The following is a 14704-nucleotide window of genomic DNA, read 5'->3' as shown; positions in this document are numbered from 1 at the left end:
CCTAGAAGGTCCCTACCCCGGGGCTGAAGGGTGACCTGTGGCTGCAGGTCACCCCCACAGAAATCACACCAGGTCCCTCGGATGGGGAACCCACACCCCAAACCACAGACCATCCTCCCTCTGTGTGCACAGCCCAGCATCCGGGTTTGCCTGGGCAGCCACACCTGCCACACCCCTGGACTCAAAGTACTTTTAGGGTCAAATTTCACTTAAGTGCTCGTATTTAGATTTCTAAAAGCCACGATCTTCCAAAAGAAAATGAATCGCAAGCTAGTTCTGATGATGGAATAAAAATGGAGCTTGACCGACATCTTGATGTTCCAAGAGATGGGGGGTATCTGCGAGCGACGGTGACCCACCCCGGTAAGCTCGGTGGCCCCTTACCTTGATGTCCTGGATCAGCTGCTGGGTGGGCGTGTCGATCGGGGCCTTGGTGTCCGTCACATTCTGGATGGCGCTGGACCACCTGGTGGCCTCGTTGAGCAGCTTGGTGTAGAGCCGGTAGCAGTGCTTGCGTCCGTACACGGTGACGTTCCAGTAGCCTGCGGCCGAGCATGCGCAGTGGCGTCATTGCCCCCACCCCCGCCCCCAACGGAGGGCCCTTCCCCCACCGCCCAGCAACCCAGCAGCCAATTCAGCAGCGCTCGCTGAGTTCCCAAGCGTGCCCGGCAACCCGTGTGTCCGCCCACTGACTGGAGGAGCTTCCGGTGGAGGGGAAGACAAACCCAAACCAGTAAAACCCAGGATTAAATACATCAGTGGTAACAGAGGTGCCTGGACGGCTCCGTGGGTGAAGCCTCTGCCTTGGGCTCAGGTCCTGGGATCGAGCCCCATGTCAGGCTCCCTGCTCAGCGAGGAGCCCGCTTCTCCCTCCCCCTGCCGCCCCCTGCTTGTGCACTCGCTCTCTGTCTCAAATAAATTAAAATATAAAAAAGTAAGTGGTAACATTTGCTCTGGATAAAAAACAAAAACAAAAACAAGCATAAACTAAGCTGCTTTCAAGGCTCTGGAACCAGAGTGAAAACGCTTCCTTCCCTTTCTGACACTCCTTATCCCTTCCTGTTTGTTTCCTTTCCTTAGACTCTGCCTTGAGAAGAAAGCACTTTTGCTAAGCAAGCCGTCTGTGTGTCCAGAAACAAGCGATCCTTTGGAACAGAGGAACTGTATTAAAAACAAAAATCGGGGGGCGCCTGGGTGGCTCAGTGGGTTAGGGCCTCTGCCTTCGGCTCAGGTCATGATCCCAGCTTCCTGGGATGGAGCCTGCGTCAGGCTTTCTGCTCAGCAGGGAGCCTGCTTCTTCCTCTCCCTCTACCTGCCTCTCTGCCTACTTGTGATCTCTGTCTGTCAAATAAATAAATAAAAATCTATTAAAAAAAAAAAACAAACCCAAAAATCGGGGCGCCTGGGTGGTGTAGTCGGTTAAGCATCTGCCTTGAGCTCAGGCATGATCTCAGGTTGCTGGGATCAAGCCCCATACTGGGCTCTTGCTCCACGGGAAACCTGCTTCTGTCTCTCCCTCTGTCCCTCCCCCTTGCTTATGTGCTCTCTTTTTCTATCTAATAAATTTTAAAAATCTTAAAAAAGAATAAAATCACAACTAGCAATAGAACCCAATCGAGAAAAATTTTCATAATACTGATGAGAACAAAACTAAGCTAACATGGCTGCTTTTTAATCTACGAGGTTAATAAGCTCAGGGACAGTTAGGATTTAGCGTTCCTGGGCTGCGTTAGGAGTCTCATGACACAGATAGAAAAGATGAAAAACACAGCACAGGAAAAGAGAGCTCACCACAGGGCAATCTTTGTTTTTATGCAATTGTCCTAAGAACATTTGTGTAACTCAAGTAAGCAGGACCTCTTTACTATGTTTTTTGTTTGTTTGTTTGTTTTGTTTTTAAGTTTTTATTTATTCACCTGAAAGAGAGAGACAGTGAGAGAGGAAACACAAGCAGGGGGAGTGGGAGAGGGAGAAGCAGGCTTCCCACTGAGCAGGGAGCCCAATGTGGGACTTGATCCTGGGACACTGGGATCATGGCCTGAGCTGAAGTCAGACGCTTACTGACTGAGCCACCCAGGCGTCCCTTTACTATGGTTTCAGTACTAGATGTCCATGGAGCTAAGCCCAGCCGGCTTCAGCAGATCAACTCCCTCGGCCTGAGCAAAGCCAGGTTCGCCGAGGGTACGTGGCTGCGTTACCTGTCTCTTTGAAGATCTTCTCGTCGGGAGGCACCACCGAGCAGAGGCTGTTAAGGACCAACGTGCCCAATTTCAGAGCGTTCTTCTCGGAGCTCTTGTAGTAATCCAAGGAATTGTGGGTGAGCACAAACCACCGTTTTTTGAGTTTCAGTGAAGACATCTTCGGGCTGTTTTTTACTTCTTTGTGCAACCACCCTGAAAAGATGAAAATGTCAATTAAAAACTATCAAAAGAAACCCCCAATACAGGGTCCTAATCTGCAGGATGCTTCCAGATGGGTCCCATTTCTACTTATGGGCTAGAAAGGGTCACGACCATGACTTACATGATTTTTTTTTTTTTTTAGTCATTTTCTTTATAAAGATTTTTTTTTAAAAAGATTTTATTTATTTATTTGACAGACAGAGATCACAAGTAGGCAGAAAGGCATGCGGAGGCAGAGAGAGAGGAAGGGAAGCAGGCTCCCTGCTGAGCAGAGAGCCCGATGCAGGGCTCGATCCCAAATCCTGGGACCATGCCCCAAACCAAAGGCAGAGGCTTTAACCCACTGAGCCACCCAGGCACCCCTATAAAGATTTTTATTTATTTATTCGACAGAGAGAGACAGCAAGAGTGGGAACACGAGCAGGGGGAGTGGGAGAGGGAGAAGCAGGCTTCCTGCCGAGCAGGGAGCCCAATGTGGGGCTCGATCCCAGGACCCTGGGATCATGGTCTGAACTGAAGGCAGATGCTTAACGACTGCACCACCCAAGCGCCCCTCTTATGTGATTTTTTAAAAGCAACTCCAGAGTCAAAATTCCTCAGAAAAGCTGCCCCCATGGGAAACACGGCAGTACCTAGGCAAAAGGAGACAGAGGACCCCGACCAAGCAGAGCGGCAGTAGCAGTCACCTCTCACAATGAACTCCTGGCCCTCCACTCTGGTGTCCCCCTTGGATCTCTGCAGCAGCGTGATCCAGTGGTGCATCTCCTCTGGGGTATCCGCGTTACAGTGGAGCACCCGGTTGGCCGTGATGATCACAAACGAATTGGGTCTGAGCGACAGGGCAGGAAGGAAGCAGAGACTTAGCCCCACCGGCAGCATCACCTGTTTGAACCAAGACCAAATGCCTTTTTCCTGGCGGACGGTCACAGGGATCGGAAACTGCAGCGCCGTTTGTACTTTAGGCTAAGGTAACTCTTGCTCACTTCTGCAGGATTTATTTTATGCCTCATTAACCTTTAAACTTGGAGCCACACATTCTGAAGGTCCGGGGAAAGGGAAAAATTGCTTCATGCAAAACTTTCCAGATGACACTCGGTTCGGAAAAAGCTAAATGAGGTGACGGTGGGGGAAATTTTTTTTTTTTTTTTTTTTTTTTTTGATGCTTCTCCAAAGTAAATTTCTTTCTGCCCCTGGGTATTGCCTTGGATGATATTTCTGTGGGTCGGTAATGAAATGTCAGACACCAGTAATAAAAGAAGATCAGTAAAGAGGTGTAAACAGAACATCTTACACACTCGATTATGCTGGCTACAAAAAGCCACCTGGGTCCATGTGTTCAAAGCAATTGAACAAAGCCTCATTTCTGTCAGGGATAACATAATAATGGAAATTTACTATCTGCCTCATCTCTGTCTGGCAATGGCCCACGCCTCTCCGAGGCCCTTGCTCCTACTAATTCCTGCACCTAACCGCTTATGCTAGTGACTGAATAATTTCTTTCAAGTTTTCAAATGTTTACAGTAGCTCTTTAAAAATAAAAGATTTTTTCTATAGTTGGGAAGGGAGAAAGGAGGGAACTTGATGGAGAGAAGGGCCTACAGCAATGGAAAGTTCTACGCACAGATCTTCACATGCCCAGCCTGCTGGAGCCTCCTTCAGAAGGAGACAGATGTAGACAAGGTGGGAACTTGACCATCAGAATAAAATCTGGGCTACTGACAGGACACACTTAGTAAGGTCCCCGAGCCAGGTGTAGGATGGTGTAGGGCGATCCTAGAAACAATGGGTCTGTGGTTCAGAAGAGCCTCTGTCAAGGGGCAGATGGAGACTCCAGGAAATGCTGCCCAGTGGGCACCATTTTTGTCGTCAACTGGAATACATTTCTGTTCACTTTCTAAAGCTTTGCTCCTAGACGCAGAAGCCGATTTTGATTCCTACTCTGGATTCAAACAGCAGCAAAGAAAAATAGATAAATACAGACAAAGGTCAATGGTACAGACTCCCAGGGGCATCCACAAAGAAGGTGTGCCTTCAGAAAACAAAACCAAAACATGCTATCTTAAGGGCACAGATAAGGTGGAAATGTCAAGGAAAAATCTTTGTGGTTTAATTTATTAATACTGTACACATAAACTGCAATCAAAATCCTACTTGAGTTCATTATTAAGTTTAGAAAGGGGAAGACACCCTTCTTTGTGCTGGAATACTGGTTTGCTCAGCAGGCATTTTCTTCCTCTGGGAATCCTGGGTCAACCTCTGGATCTGAATGAAGAATATTCCTCGTGTGTGTTTGTGTGTGTGTGTGTGTGTGTGTAACTGAGTGTTTAAATTAGCTTCCATGGTCTCCTCCAGCATCCCAAATATACCCAGAGAGCAAGACTTCTGGATATAAACCTGGCCACGAAGAAGGCAGCCTGGGACTGAGCAGGTGCAACACGCAGCCCTGAATCATTTCATGGCCCAGGAAAGAAGATAGTGGCCCAGAAGCAGAGAGGGCTGGGGGAGCCTGCCGATTGCTAATTCCTTCTCCTGAGAGTCGCATCCCAACTTACCGATCGGGGCTGTCAGAGGCGCACACGGAATCAATCAGCCCCACATCCAAAGTGCCCTGAAAAGGAGCAAAAATAGGGGGAAGAGAATCTATCAGTATAGCGCACATGACCATGACATCCTTTAGGTTATGGCTATCTAGAGAACCAAATAAACACTTCTCCTTTCTGTGTTAAAATAATAGTTATCTAAGAAAGGTCCCCCTTCTGGTGGTGAGTACCGCCTCTAGACAGGGCAGAATCTACAGTTCTCTCATTAAAAAAAAAAAAAAAAAATTATAAATTAATGTTGTCTGTTTTTAGAATACGTTAGAATGTATTTCAGACTTCTCCCTACAGTACAAATCTTCTGACTCACACTAGGATCCGTCCCTAAATTTAGACTCAGACCCCGCTAAGAGACTTCGATCTTACTGTCTTCTTAGGAGAAAAGAAAACTTGATTTCTAAAATACGACCGTATGGTTCTGTATGCGTCCAGGATAGAGTGAAGACTGGAAGAACACGAGTCAGAATTCCGAAGTCCTTTGGAGGGAGGTATGATGCGCTTCTAGGATTTCATGTAACTCGGGATTTTCTTTTTGGTCCTTTTAATGGTTTAAAGCGGGAGGACTGGAATCTATTACTACTTGTGATCGTCTTCTACTAATTCTGTATTTCTGCATGATTTTTAAAACATTCCTTTAATTGTTACACTTTTACGTAAGGTTGTCTAGGAATTCCCGGGCCCCTCGCCTCCCTGGGACACCTCCCTCCGCCCCATGATGCTCACGCACCACGGCGTTTTGCGGGTTCGCCTGCTCGTCGTGCATCTCCCGGATCTCCTGGTCGGTGGACGCGTGGACCTGACTCAGCACACTGAACCACTGGCTGTGGGAAGGACAGAGAGACTGTCAAGGAGGGGCTAGCTGCTGGACGGGCACCGGGGTGACCGATGCCCTTCTCTGCATTCTCTGCGAAAGTGACATTTCCTCTAGCAATTTCGTTTTTAATCCGCCGACACTCCTCATGGGGTAAATGTGGGTGTCATGTTGCCAACAGGCAACGGTTGAAGAAACAGGCAATGCCTTTAGCTATGGCTGCTGCAGTTTCAGATCAAGGGGAGACCCTCTCCTCCAGCTGCCCCAGACTTCCGGACACTGAATAATGAGGATAATGAAATCCTCAGTTCCACCCCAAACACTTATACACCAAGGATCTTTACTGAAGGTATTATCTATAACCTAGGAAATATTCAAGTGCCTTTTCTTTCTTTAAAAACAGGGGTCCCTCCATGGCTCAGTTGGTTAAGTGTCTGGCTCTGGCTGGGGTCATGACCCCAGGATCCTGAGATGGAGTCCGACATCTGGCTCTCTGCTCAGTGGCGAGTCTCCTCCCTCTCCAAAGCTCTGTGATCTCCCCATTTTCAATTTCTCTCAAATAAATAAATAAAATCTTAAAAAAAAAAAAAAAAAAAAGTAAATTCCAAGGTAAGAAGGCCGATGATGGTGGAGTACCACCTCAGGATGCCCACTGAGGTCAGTCTTCCCTACTCACTCCCAGGATGGGGTTTCTGACCACCTGATAGCATTTCTACCTAAGTAAGAATAAAACCATAGGAGAACTGCAAACAGAAAACAATCACTTGAAGTAGAAAGAGAAATGCTATTTTGACCGGAGAACTCTTCTCTTCTCACCCAAAATGAGTTTTCTCATTTGCAGCCTCATTAGAATGAGACAGCAAAGGAAAACAGATCAACCCCAGAAAAGTCAAGCTGAACAAAAGTCATGATGGAACTAGAAACACAATATAGGCTTGAGCAAAATGACCACAAATAGCCACATATCCATGTGTCAGTCCGTCCGTCCGTCCATCCATCCATCCATCCAATCCAACATTGATCAACCAACCATAAAACGTAGGAGGTGCCAAATGGGAGATGCTAGGGACAGCCCTCTCCTGCAAGGGTTAATAAGACATACAGATACGCTCCTACTAAGTATGGCACAGGATAAAGTACTTGATGTCTATGACGGGATACTTAAGCCAAAAATGTATACCTATATAAAAGCCCAAGTCATGTATCTATAGCAAAGCACTAAAATCTGTCTCCAGTGTTTCCTAAAGGAGAAAAATGTGACCAAGAGCTTGAAAACACGCAGTGTATACAGAGTCCCAGGGAAACAGGGGAAACATCTCAATATAAATTTGCTTCATCAATTCTAATTGACTCAAAGTCAAGACTTAAGTCACTGCTTTACGAAGCTCAAAAATGTTTCCCAAATCCAAAACTGAAAAACACACATTCAAGACGTAGGCCACATGGGATCACACACACCCACACACACACAAATAAAATTTGCTGGGCTTTCATTCTATTCAGGTGACACCCTTAAATCGACAGATTTCTCCTCCTGAGTCAGATTTAACTCGATCTGAAAAGGAATTTTTAAAAACATGTTTTACTGGCCAAGGGAAGAAGTTCTCCATTAAACTACTGCAAATGTTGGGGCCCCTGGATGGCTCAGTCAGTTAAGCATCCAATACTTGGTATCAGCTCAGGTCTTAATCTCAGGGTCAGGAGTCCAAACCCCATACTGGCCTAGCATGAAGCCTACTTGGGGAAAAAAAAAAAAAGTCTCCAATGTTAAATTTAGCAAGTTCATTATGGCCTAAAACAGAGAGGATGGCTCTGGAACGCTGGGCCTGTAATTCAGCTGGAAAGCCGTGGGCATTCCACAGACCACAAACACCCACGGGCGGTCTCTAGGAGTCCCAGATGGAATGAAGGGGCTGTAATTCCAGGTTTGCTTGTTTTTCCAGTCTGCGTCATAATTTATGGATCCAAGCATGGTTTTAGTTTGTTCCCATGGGAAGAATTATTTTCTTTGCCCTTAAAGCTGCTCCCATGGTGCTCTATGGACTGAGACATCCAAAGGGCAAAGGGGTCGCTGTGAAAGGCACTGAGAATTCATTACAAGATCTGAATGATTTCAGAGGTCAGAAATAAAGGATCTAGGCCAAAGATGCTCTCTGGCCTTGCTCAGAGGAGAGGACAGATACCTCCAACACAGTCCTGTGGCTCCTAAAGCAGCAGGAGAAAACAAATGCTTGGCTCTGTCTCATCCAGCGTGTGGCCGTGTGATCCATCACACCGGGGGACAGACAGCAGCTCTCCTGTTTTCCACATGTCCCACAAGCATGGGGTCCTGGGGTCCAGGAACGTGAGACCATTTGATCCAGCCAATGGACACTGACCCCACTGTCCTTTGAGCTCAGTCAAAAAATTAAGCTCCTTAAGAAATGTAAGAATCATAATGCCTCCATTCACTGAAACTGAGCTTTTGTGACTTTACCAATGATACTCAACTTTGTCACGTCTGAGTCTCCTATTCTGTAAAATGCGGGTCACAGTAATAATGGTAACAACGCTATTAACCTTGTAGGGCAGCCGTGAGAATTAAATGGGCTACTCTATGGGAAGCAAACGCAAGCTATGCTCAGAAGCTTCCAGAGGGTGGGCTTTTGGCTCTGTGCTGTTGCATGATTTACATACACTGCTGGGGACAACAAAAGCCTGAGCCAAGATAACAAGGAGTCTGTCTAGTGGCATTCAAAGCTGGAAATCCTGACCCTTGTGTGTTTCTTGGACACCTGAGCCCAGTGACAGGTTCCCCAGGGGACAAGTACGTCCATCTCATGACTCGGTTCTTCACCCATCCTAACAGAAAAGCCCAACTAGACAATCAGGTGCAGTCTCTTCAGAGCTGGTCGAGCGGCAGCCAGGCCTCAGCGGGAGCGAGGATGTCGTCTGAGGGCAGCCCACGGCCGTGCCTCACCTGGCATCTTCTGGGGACTCGGCGATCAGGTGGAAGGTCCTGTCGGCCATGATGATGTCGATCCCGTTCTCTTTGCTGGTGTTATCGATGATCTCTCTGCAAAGTAGCAACAGCAGCAAATACAAATCAGGACCACAGAATCCTTAAGAGTAAGCAGGAAAAGCCATTTCACCCAAATGACGACAGGGTCAGAAACTATAACCAAATGATCAAACACCAACTTTGGCCTTTTTTTTTTTAATGATGAAGATCCCTGTGGCCTCAAGCTGGGGGTCGGCGGCGGAGGGAGGCTGGCTGGGCTCCTCTCTGCTTTCAGACAGAGGAAGGCTCAGGCCGGGATAGGTGTTTCCAGACTACTCGAGGGAGAAGTCTCTCTCCGCACTCCGCCCACCCGATGCCCGCCCCCGCTGGGGCCCTAGAAGGATTGGGGCAGCCGCCTCCCACCCGGCCCCCACCCTCAGCTCCTCAGTGCGCTACAATGGCAGAACCCCTACAAGGTGACGAGCGTGGCTTGAGTCTTCCCGGCTCCTCATGGCTTCCCACTACAGCTTAAGGCCTCGGCTGACACCTGTGACACTCTCCACCTCGTACAGACACATGATTCCCACTGGGGTGAAGGGCAGGGTTTGGGTGTTTCTGGATCTCAACACCATTTTGCTCTCATCTCAACATGCCCTAAACAACACTAGACGTGTAAAATCGGAGGCCCAGATTAACAAGATGAGGGTAAAACACAAGCAGAAAGGGATCAAATGGTTGATGAAGAAGGGTCTTGGGGAAAAGCCAGCTTGCTTTGCCAACTAAAGTAGTGTAACTCTTCACACTTCAATATGCCTTTTATATCTACACAACTAAACAGTCTAACTAGTTAGAAAAATAAATATCTTAGAGCTAGAATCACTGAGACGAGATAAAATATTTTTAAAACGCAAGATGGTGAGAATTCCTAGAGTAGTCCAGGACACCCTTTCTGAGCAGGAAGCAAGGGGTGACAGATGAGAAGGAATTAGCCAAGCTTCGGGTCATGGTGTTCCCTGAGCAGGACTCCAGGGAAACTGTTTGGACCATGTTATCCTGGACCAGCCACTCTGCCTCTCTGGAACTCAGTGACCTTGTGTGTAAAATGAGAGGTGAGACCGTGATCTAGATGGAAGCGGGGTGGTGGGTGGAGGCTGTTTCCTCCGGGGTGGGGCCCAGGGACTTGCACTTGTAAAAGGCTTCCCTGGAGAGGCAATAATCATATTGTCAGGGTCACGATGCATAGAATCTGGGAACTCTGTAGGATAAATGCGGCGGCATCTTCAATGACAGCGAGTACGTGAAGAAAATGATGGGGCTGTGTATTGTTGTATAAATTACGAGAGATTCGGGAGATCTGTTGCTGGATGAGAAATTATGACCCTTAACAAGAGCACCATCACCTCCATTGACAAGACAACTGGGGAAATTTGAGCAATGACTGGAGTTTGGATGATTGAGAAGTTCATGTTACTTCTGTAAATGCTGTCACCATAATGTGATTATATATTAAGAGTCTTAAGCACTAAGTGTATACTAAAATATTTAGAGACAAAATTCTGATGTCAGGACCTTGCTTTACAAAATACGGCCCGTAGGGGGAGCATGTGGGTGGGATTAGTGTTGAAACACCCGCTATGGTTGGTGGGGGGAGAGTTTTAAATTGAAAGCGGCAGAATGAGTACATGGATTTCATTGTATTCTTCTGCCTACTTCTGCATAGGACTGAAATTTTCTGTAACAAAACATTTCAAAATAGAGTGGATGCTTTTAATTAATGTCAGTAAGAAATCTTAATGTGGTGAAACCCTTACAACTCCTGGCCCTCCCTCTGCAGAACAAGACAGAAATGGCCAAGTCAGAGCTAAGGTCTCCTTAAAACTGTAATTTTCACAAAGCACCTGGAGAATAGGGCTTTATATTAAGCAGCACAGAGCAAGGTGCACGAGGATTATATACTAATTTCCACCAGTGAAGTTCCGTCTCTGCCCTCCTCCTACGAGCTTCCTGGCAGTTGTGGGTGAGCCTTCCACGGAGCGAGAGGCTGAAGCTGTGTCATGCTGGGCAGATTTCTTGTAGGATTTAATCTTACTGCCCTCCACACTCCCACCCGTGCAGGATGGAGCATGGGCTCCTGAGAAACCCAAGCGGCAGCCCGGAGGAGCCCGATACTCTGCTATCTGCATCTCATTATTTGCCCTTAAAAATTAAATGCCTAGGGACGCCTGGGTGGCTCAGTGGGTTAGGCCGCTGCCTTCGGCTCAGGTCATGATCTCAGGGTCCTGGGATCGAGTCCCACATCGAGCTCTCTGCTCGGCAGGGAGCCTGCTTCCCTCTTTCTCTCTGCCTGCCGCTCTGCCTACTTGTGATCTCTCTCTGTCAGATAAATAAATAAAATATTAAAAAAAAATTAAATGCCTAGAACACCCTCCTTATTTAACCTCCCACACTTTCTAATAAATCATGTTCTACAGTTGCCGACACTGATTAGAAACAACACTCCATTTTCAGGTCTCATGACTTCAGGAGCTCTTCTGTCTCAAAGCTTATTTTACGCATTTTCTAAATATGGTGAGTGCTTGGTTTTGAGTGGAGTCATGGCCACAGGTTATCCCCAAACCTTTAATGCGTAGAATCAAGTTACCCCGCTGCCGCGAAGTCCAACAATTTCCTGCAAACCTTAATGTTTAACTCAAATAAAGGTCCTCAATAGTCCAGTGCTTTGGTTGTATAAAAGGGGGGCAGAAAAAGGGGGTGTGTTGGATTCAAAGCCCGGTTCTGTTCCTCTCACTGCTGGGAACAACGAAGGCTGGAATATCCCACATGGGTAAAAAATAAAGGATTCCTTTCAAAAAACATCTCTAAGGTGTAGGGTATTCAAAAAGTTAAAAAACAAAATGAAGGTGGTCAAAAGTTACAACCTTCCAGTTACAAAATAAGTCCTGGAGCCACCGTGTACTGCATGAGAGAATTAAGTAGAATACAGTATCGCCGATTTGGAAGGTGCGGAGAGCAGATCTTTAAAGCTCTCATCACCAGAAAACACATGTGTTAACGTCTGTGGGGCCAGATGTTAACTAGACTCCCCGCGGGGATCATTCTGCGACGCCCCCAAAGGCAGAGTCAGTCCTCGTCCATCTGGAACTCACGTGCTGTATGTCAGTAACACCTCAAAAGCTAAAGGGAAAAACCCAACACCTCCAGATGGGCAGTCTGGCTCCACCTTAGCCATCTGCTGTGGTGTGCTGACCAGTAAGAGGAGAAATAGGTTCTTAACCCACTGCTGAAGATTCGCACGGTCCCTGCACACAATCCATCACACCCCCACCGGGACCCGCGGGCACCTTACCGAGAGCCCAGGGTCTGAACGCGACCTCGAGAAGCAAATGGTTCGAAGACCCTTCCCAGGTCCCGTAACAATTCGATCGGCTCGAGTGAATGACTGGGACGCACTCAACACCTACTACAAGCCACTGCTTTGAAGACCGCAGGCCAGGTGGCTTAGGAGGCGTCGAGATGAATGACCGAGCAGCCCCAGAGCACCACCCAATGGGCCACCTCCAGGGTCCGTCAACGTACTTGGCCGTCCGGACTTCCAAGGTGCCTTTGAGCTTGTCCTCGCTGTCGTTTTCAAAATACATGAGCTTGGACTGGCGGAGGACGAACCAGCGCTTCTTCCAGTTCCTCCGGGACAGCGTGGAGGAGCCGCCGCCTTTTTTGTGCAGCCAGCCTTGCTTGAGGGCCTCCTGCTTGGAGCGGAACCACAGGAAGGTCTCATCCTTGAGGACGCACCAGCGGCGCTTCCAGGAGTTCATTAAGCCACCTGTGCCCCGAGGTCGGGGAGGGAGGGGTTTGAGAAGTCAGTCCCGCTATGGGACCCTGTCACCCGAGGGTCTTCAGGTTCAGCCTGTCCTCTTTACTCTGTCCCACCCCGGCCCCAGCCCCAGATACCCCTCGACAAAGTACGGCGCCTGTTGGCTTGTGTTCAGGGGGTGGCGGGGAGATGCCACCCAGGCTTGGTTTGATTACACAGCAGTGCTGTCCCTTCCTGATCTCCAAAGCAGCTCCTACTCAGCTGAGAAATCCTGGGGAAGCCCTGACAGAAACACAAATCCTGAGCCAACACTGTAGCCCTGGGATGAGTCCCATGGCGTGAACCATTTCGGAGGGAATGGATCCTGCTTATCTCCAAATGCCCCAGAGAGGAGACATTAGTTTAAAACGGTGTCAAAGTTTAGACCCATTCCTTCTTCCTTATTTGGTTAATGGGTGGCGTGGGAGTGGGGGAGGTTACAAGACCTAAAACTTCCATAGGAAGATAAAATAGAGCTTTTCTGGGGTAAATACATTTTTTTTTTCCAAAAAAAAGTATCATCTGAAAATTGTTTATATGTCAAAAGTGTACTATTTAGAACATGAAACAACTAAATTGTGACTGGGCCTTAAAAATGAGAATTAGCTGTAACTTATTTAGCAGAAAGCTTTTTTAGAAAGAGAGGGAAAACAAGGATATACATATATCTTTTACAAGATAAAAAACATTTCTAAGGGGGTACCTGACTGGCTCAGTTAGTACAGCATGTGACTCCTGATCTCGGGGTTGGGTGTAGAGGTCCCATGTTGGGTGTACAGATTACTTCAAAACAAAATCTTTAAAAATTCTTCTAAGATTCTTCTGGCAGATAGCTTTATCTTAGGATTCTAGATTTCCCAAGGACGGTCAAAGATGACATTATAACCACCATCAATCAAAAAATCTCTTAACGAATCCACTAAAGCACAAGGAATCTACTTCAGTAACTTATTATAAAGGGATAAGTTACTTTTTTTGATCAGCCAGTCCTAAAAATAAAGCACAGGTGAACATGGATCCTGAAAGAATAAAGAAAACGCTCTCTTTTCCAGATTAGAGATAACTTGAAAACAGACCTTCTCAGATTAATTTCTTCAATGATTGCTTCAGTGACTATAGAGCTAAACCTCACACTGAAACAAATGAGGCAACGACAACACTATTTGGGGTCTGGCGTACAAAGGCACTTGCTTTCATTGGACACACCGATGCCCTTTCTTTCTCTGGGAGGAAGAGAGAGTGCAGGGGGAGAGGGCGAGGGAGAAAACAGATTCCCCACTGAGCAGGGAGCCGGATGGGGGCTTGAGCCTAGGACCTGGGATCATGATCTGAGCAGAAGGCAGACATCTAACTGACTGAGCCACCCAGACGCTGTCCCCACCCCGACACCCCCCCCCCCCCGCCTTGCCCCTTCTTAAACCTAAATAAAGCACTGTTTGCTCTCTTGGATGAGAAGTCCGGGACCACACAACACTCCAGGGAGGTTTCCTAACAAACTACAAACTTGCCAAGGGCTACCCTTATTAATCTGGGTTTCTCAAAACAAGCCCAGAGGAAACTGCAGTACAAAGTCATTTATGATCTTACTGTCTCAGGTAATAAAGGTTAATGCCATCGTATGAGGCTTCTGGTGGTGAGCACCGAGCACCGTGTGCAAGTACTAATTCATGATGTCGTACACTTGAAACTAAGATAACACTGCATGTTAGTTCTGTGTTGATTAAAAACACGGTTTTAAATGATCAAGGCTATTCACGGTTGTTTTGAAGATACAGATTATACTCGTCACCGCCATAGTCATCACCTGGAGATTTTTCACTCTGTTGCTCTTAGGTTAAGAATAAGACTCACCCCTAGGCGCCTGGGTGGCTCAGTGGGTTAAGCCGCTGCCTTCGGCTCAGGTCATGATCTCAGGGTCCTAGGATCGAGTCCCGCATCGGGCTCTCTGCTCAGCAGGGAGCCTGCTTCCTCCTCTCTCTCTCTGCCTGCCTCTCTGCCTACCTGTGATCTCTCTCTGTCAAATAAATAAATAAAATCTTTAAAAAAAAAAAAAAAAAAGAATAA

The 14704-nt window shown here is 47.3% G+C and overlaps 1 protein-coding gene across 2 annotated transcripts in view; it reads right to left on the bottom strand.

Moving 5' to 3' along the window:
* MYO10 (myosin X) overlaps positions 1 to 14704 on the bottom strand; it is a 213488-nt gene that overhangs the window by 11918 nt on the left and 186866 nt on the right. For both annotated transcript variants that reach the window (XM_044233626.1, XM_044233636.1), the window contains exons 27-33: positions 12367 to 12610; positions 8770 to 8865; positions 5727 to 5820; positions 4955 to 5010; positions 3089 to 3231; positions 2199 to 2393; positions 385 to 542 (exon numbers count right to left, since the gene is read on the bottom strand). In XM_044233626.1, coding sequence (XP_044089561.1) covers positions 385 to 542; positions 2199 to 2393; positions 3089 to 3231; positions 4955 to 5010; positions 5727 to 5820; positions 8770 to 8865; positions 12367 to 12610 — 986 coding nt within the window. The remainder of the gene's footprint in view (positions 1 to 384; positions 543 to 2198; positions 2394 to 3088; positions 3232 to 4954; positions 5011 to 5726; positions 5821 to 8769; positions 8866 to 12366; positions 12611 to 14704) is intronic.

This window comes from Neovison vison, chromosome 1, assembly GCF_020171115.1.
Source record: "Neovison vison isolate M4711 chromosome 1, ASM_NN_V1, whole genome shotgun sequence".
Taxonomy (NCBI): domain Eukaryota; kingdom Metazoa; phylum Chordata; class Mammalia; order Carnivora; family Mustelidae; genus Neogale; species Neogale vison.
The sequence above is the reverse complement of the archived record's forward strand: the minus strand, read 5'-3'. Positions and strand labels throughout refer to the sequence as shown.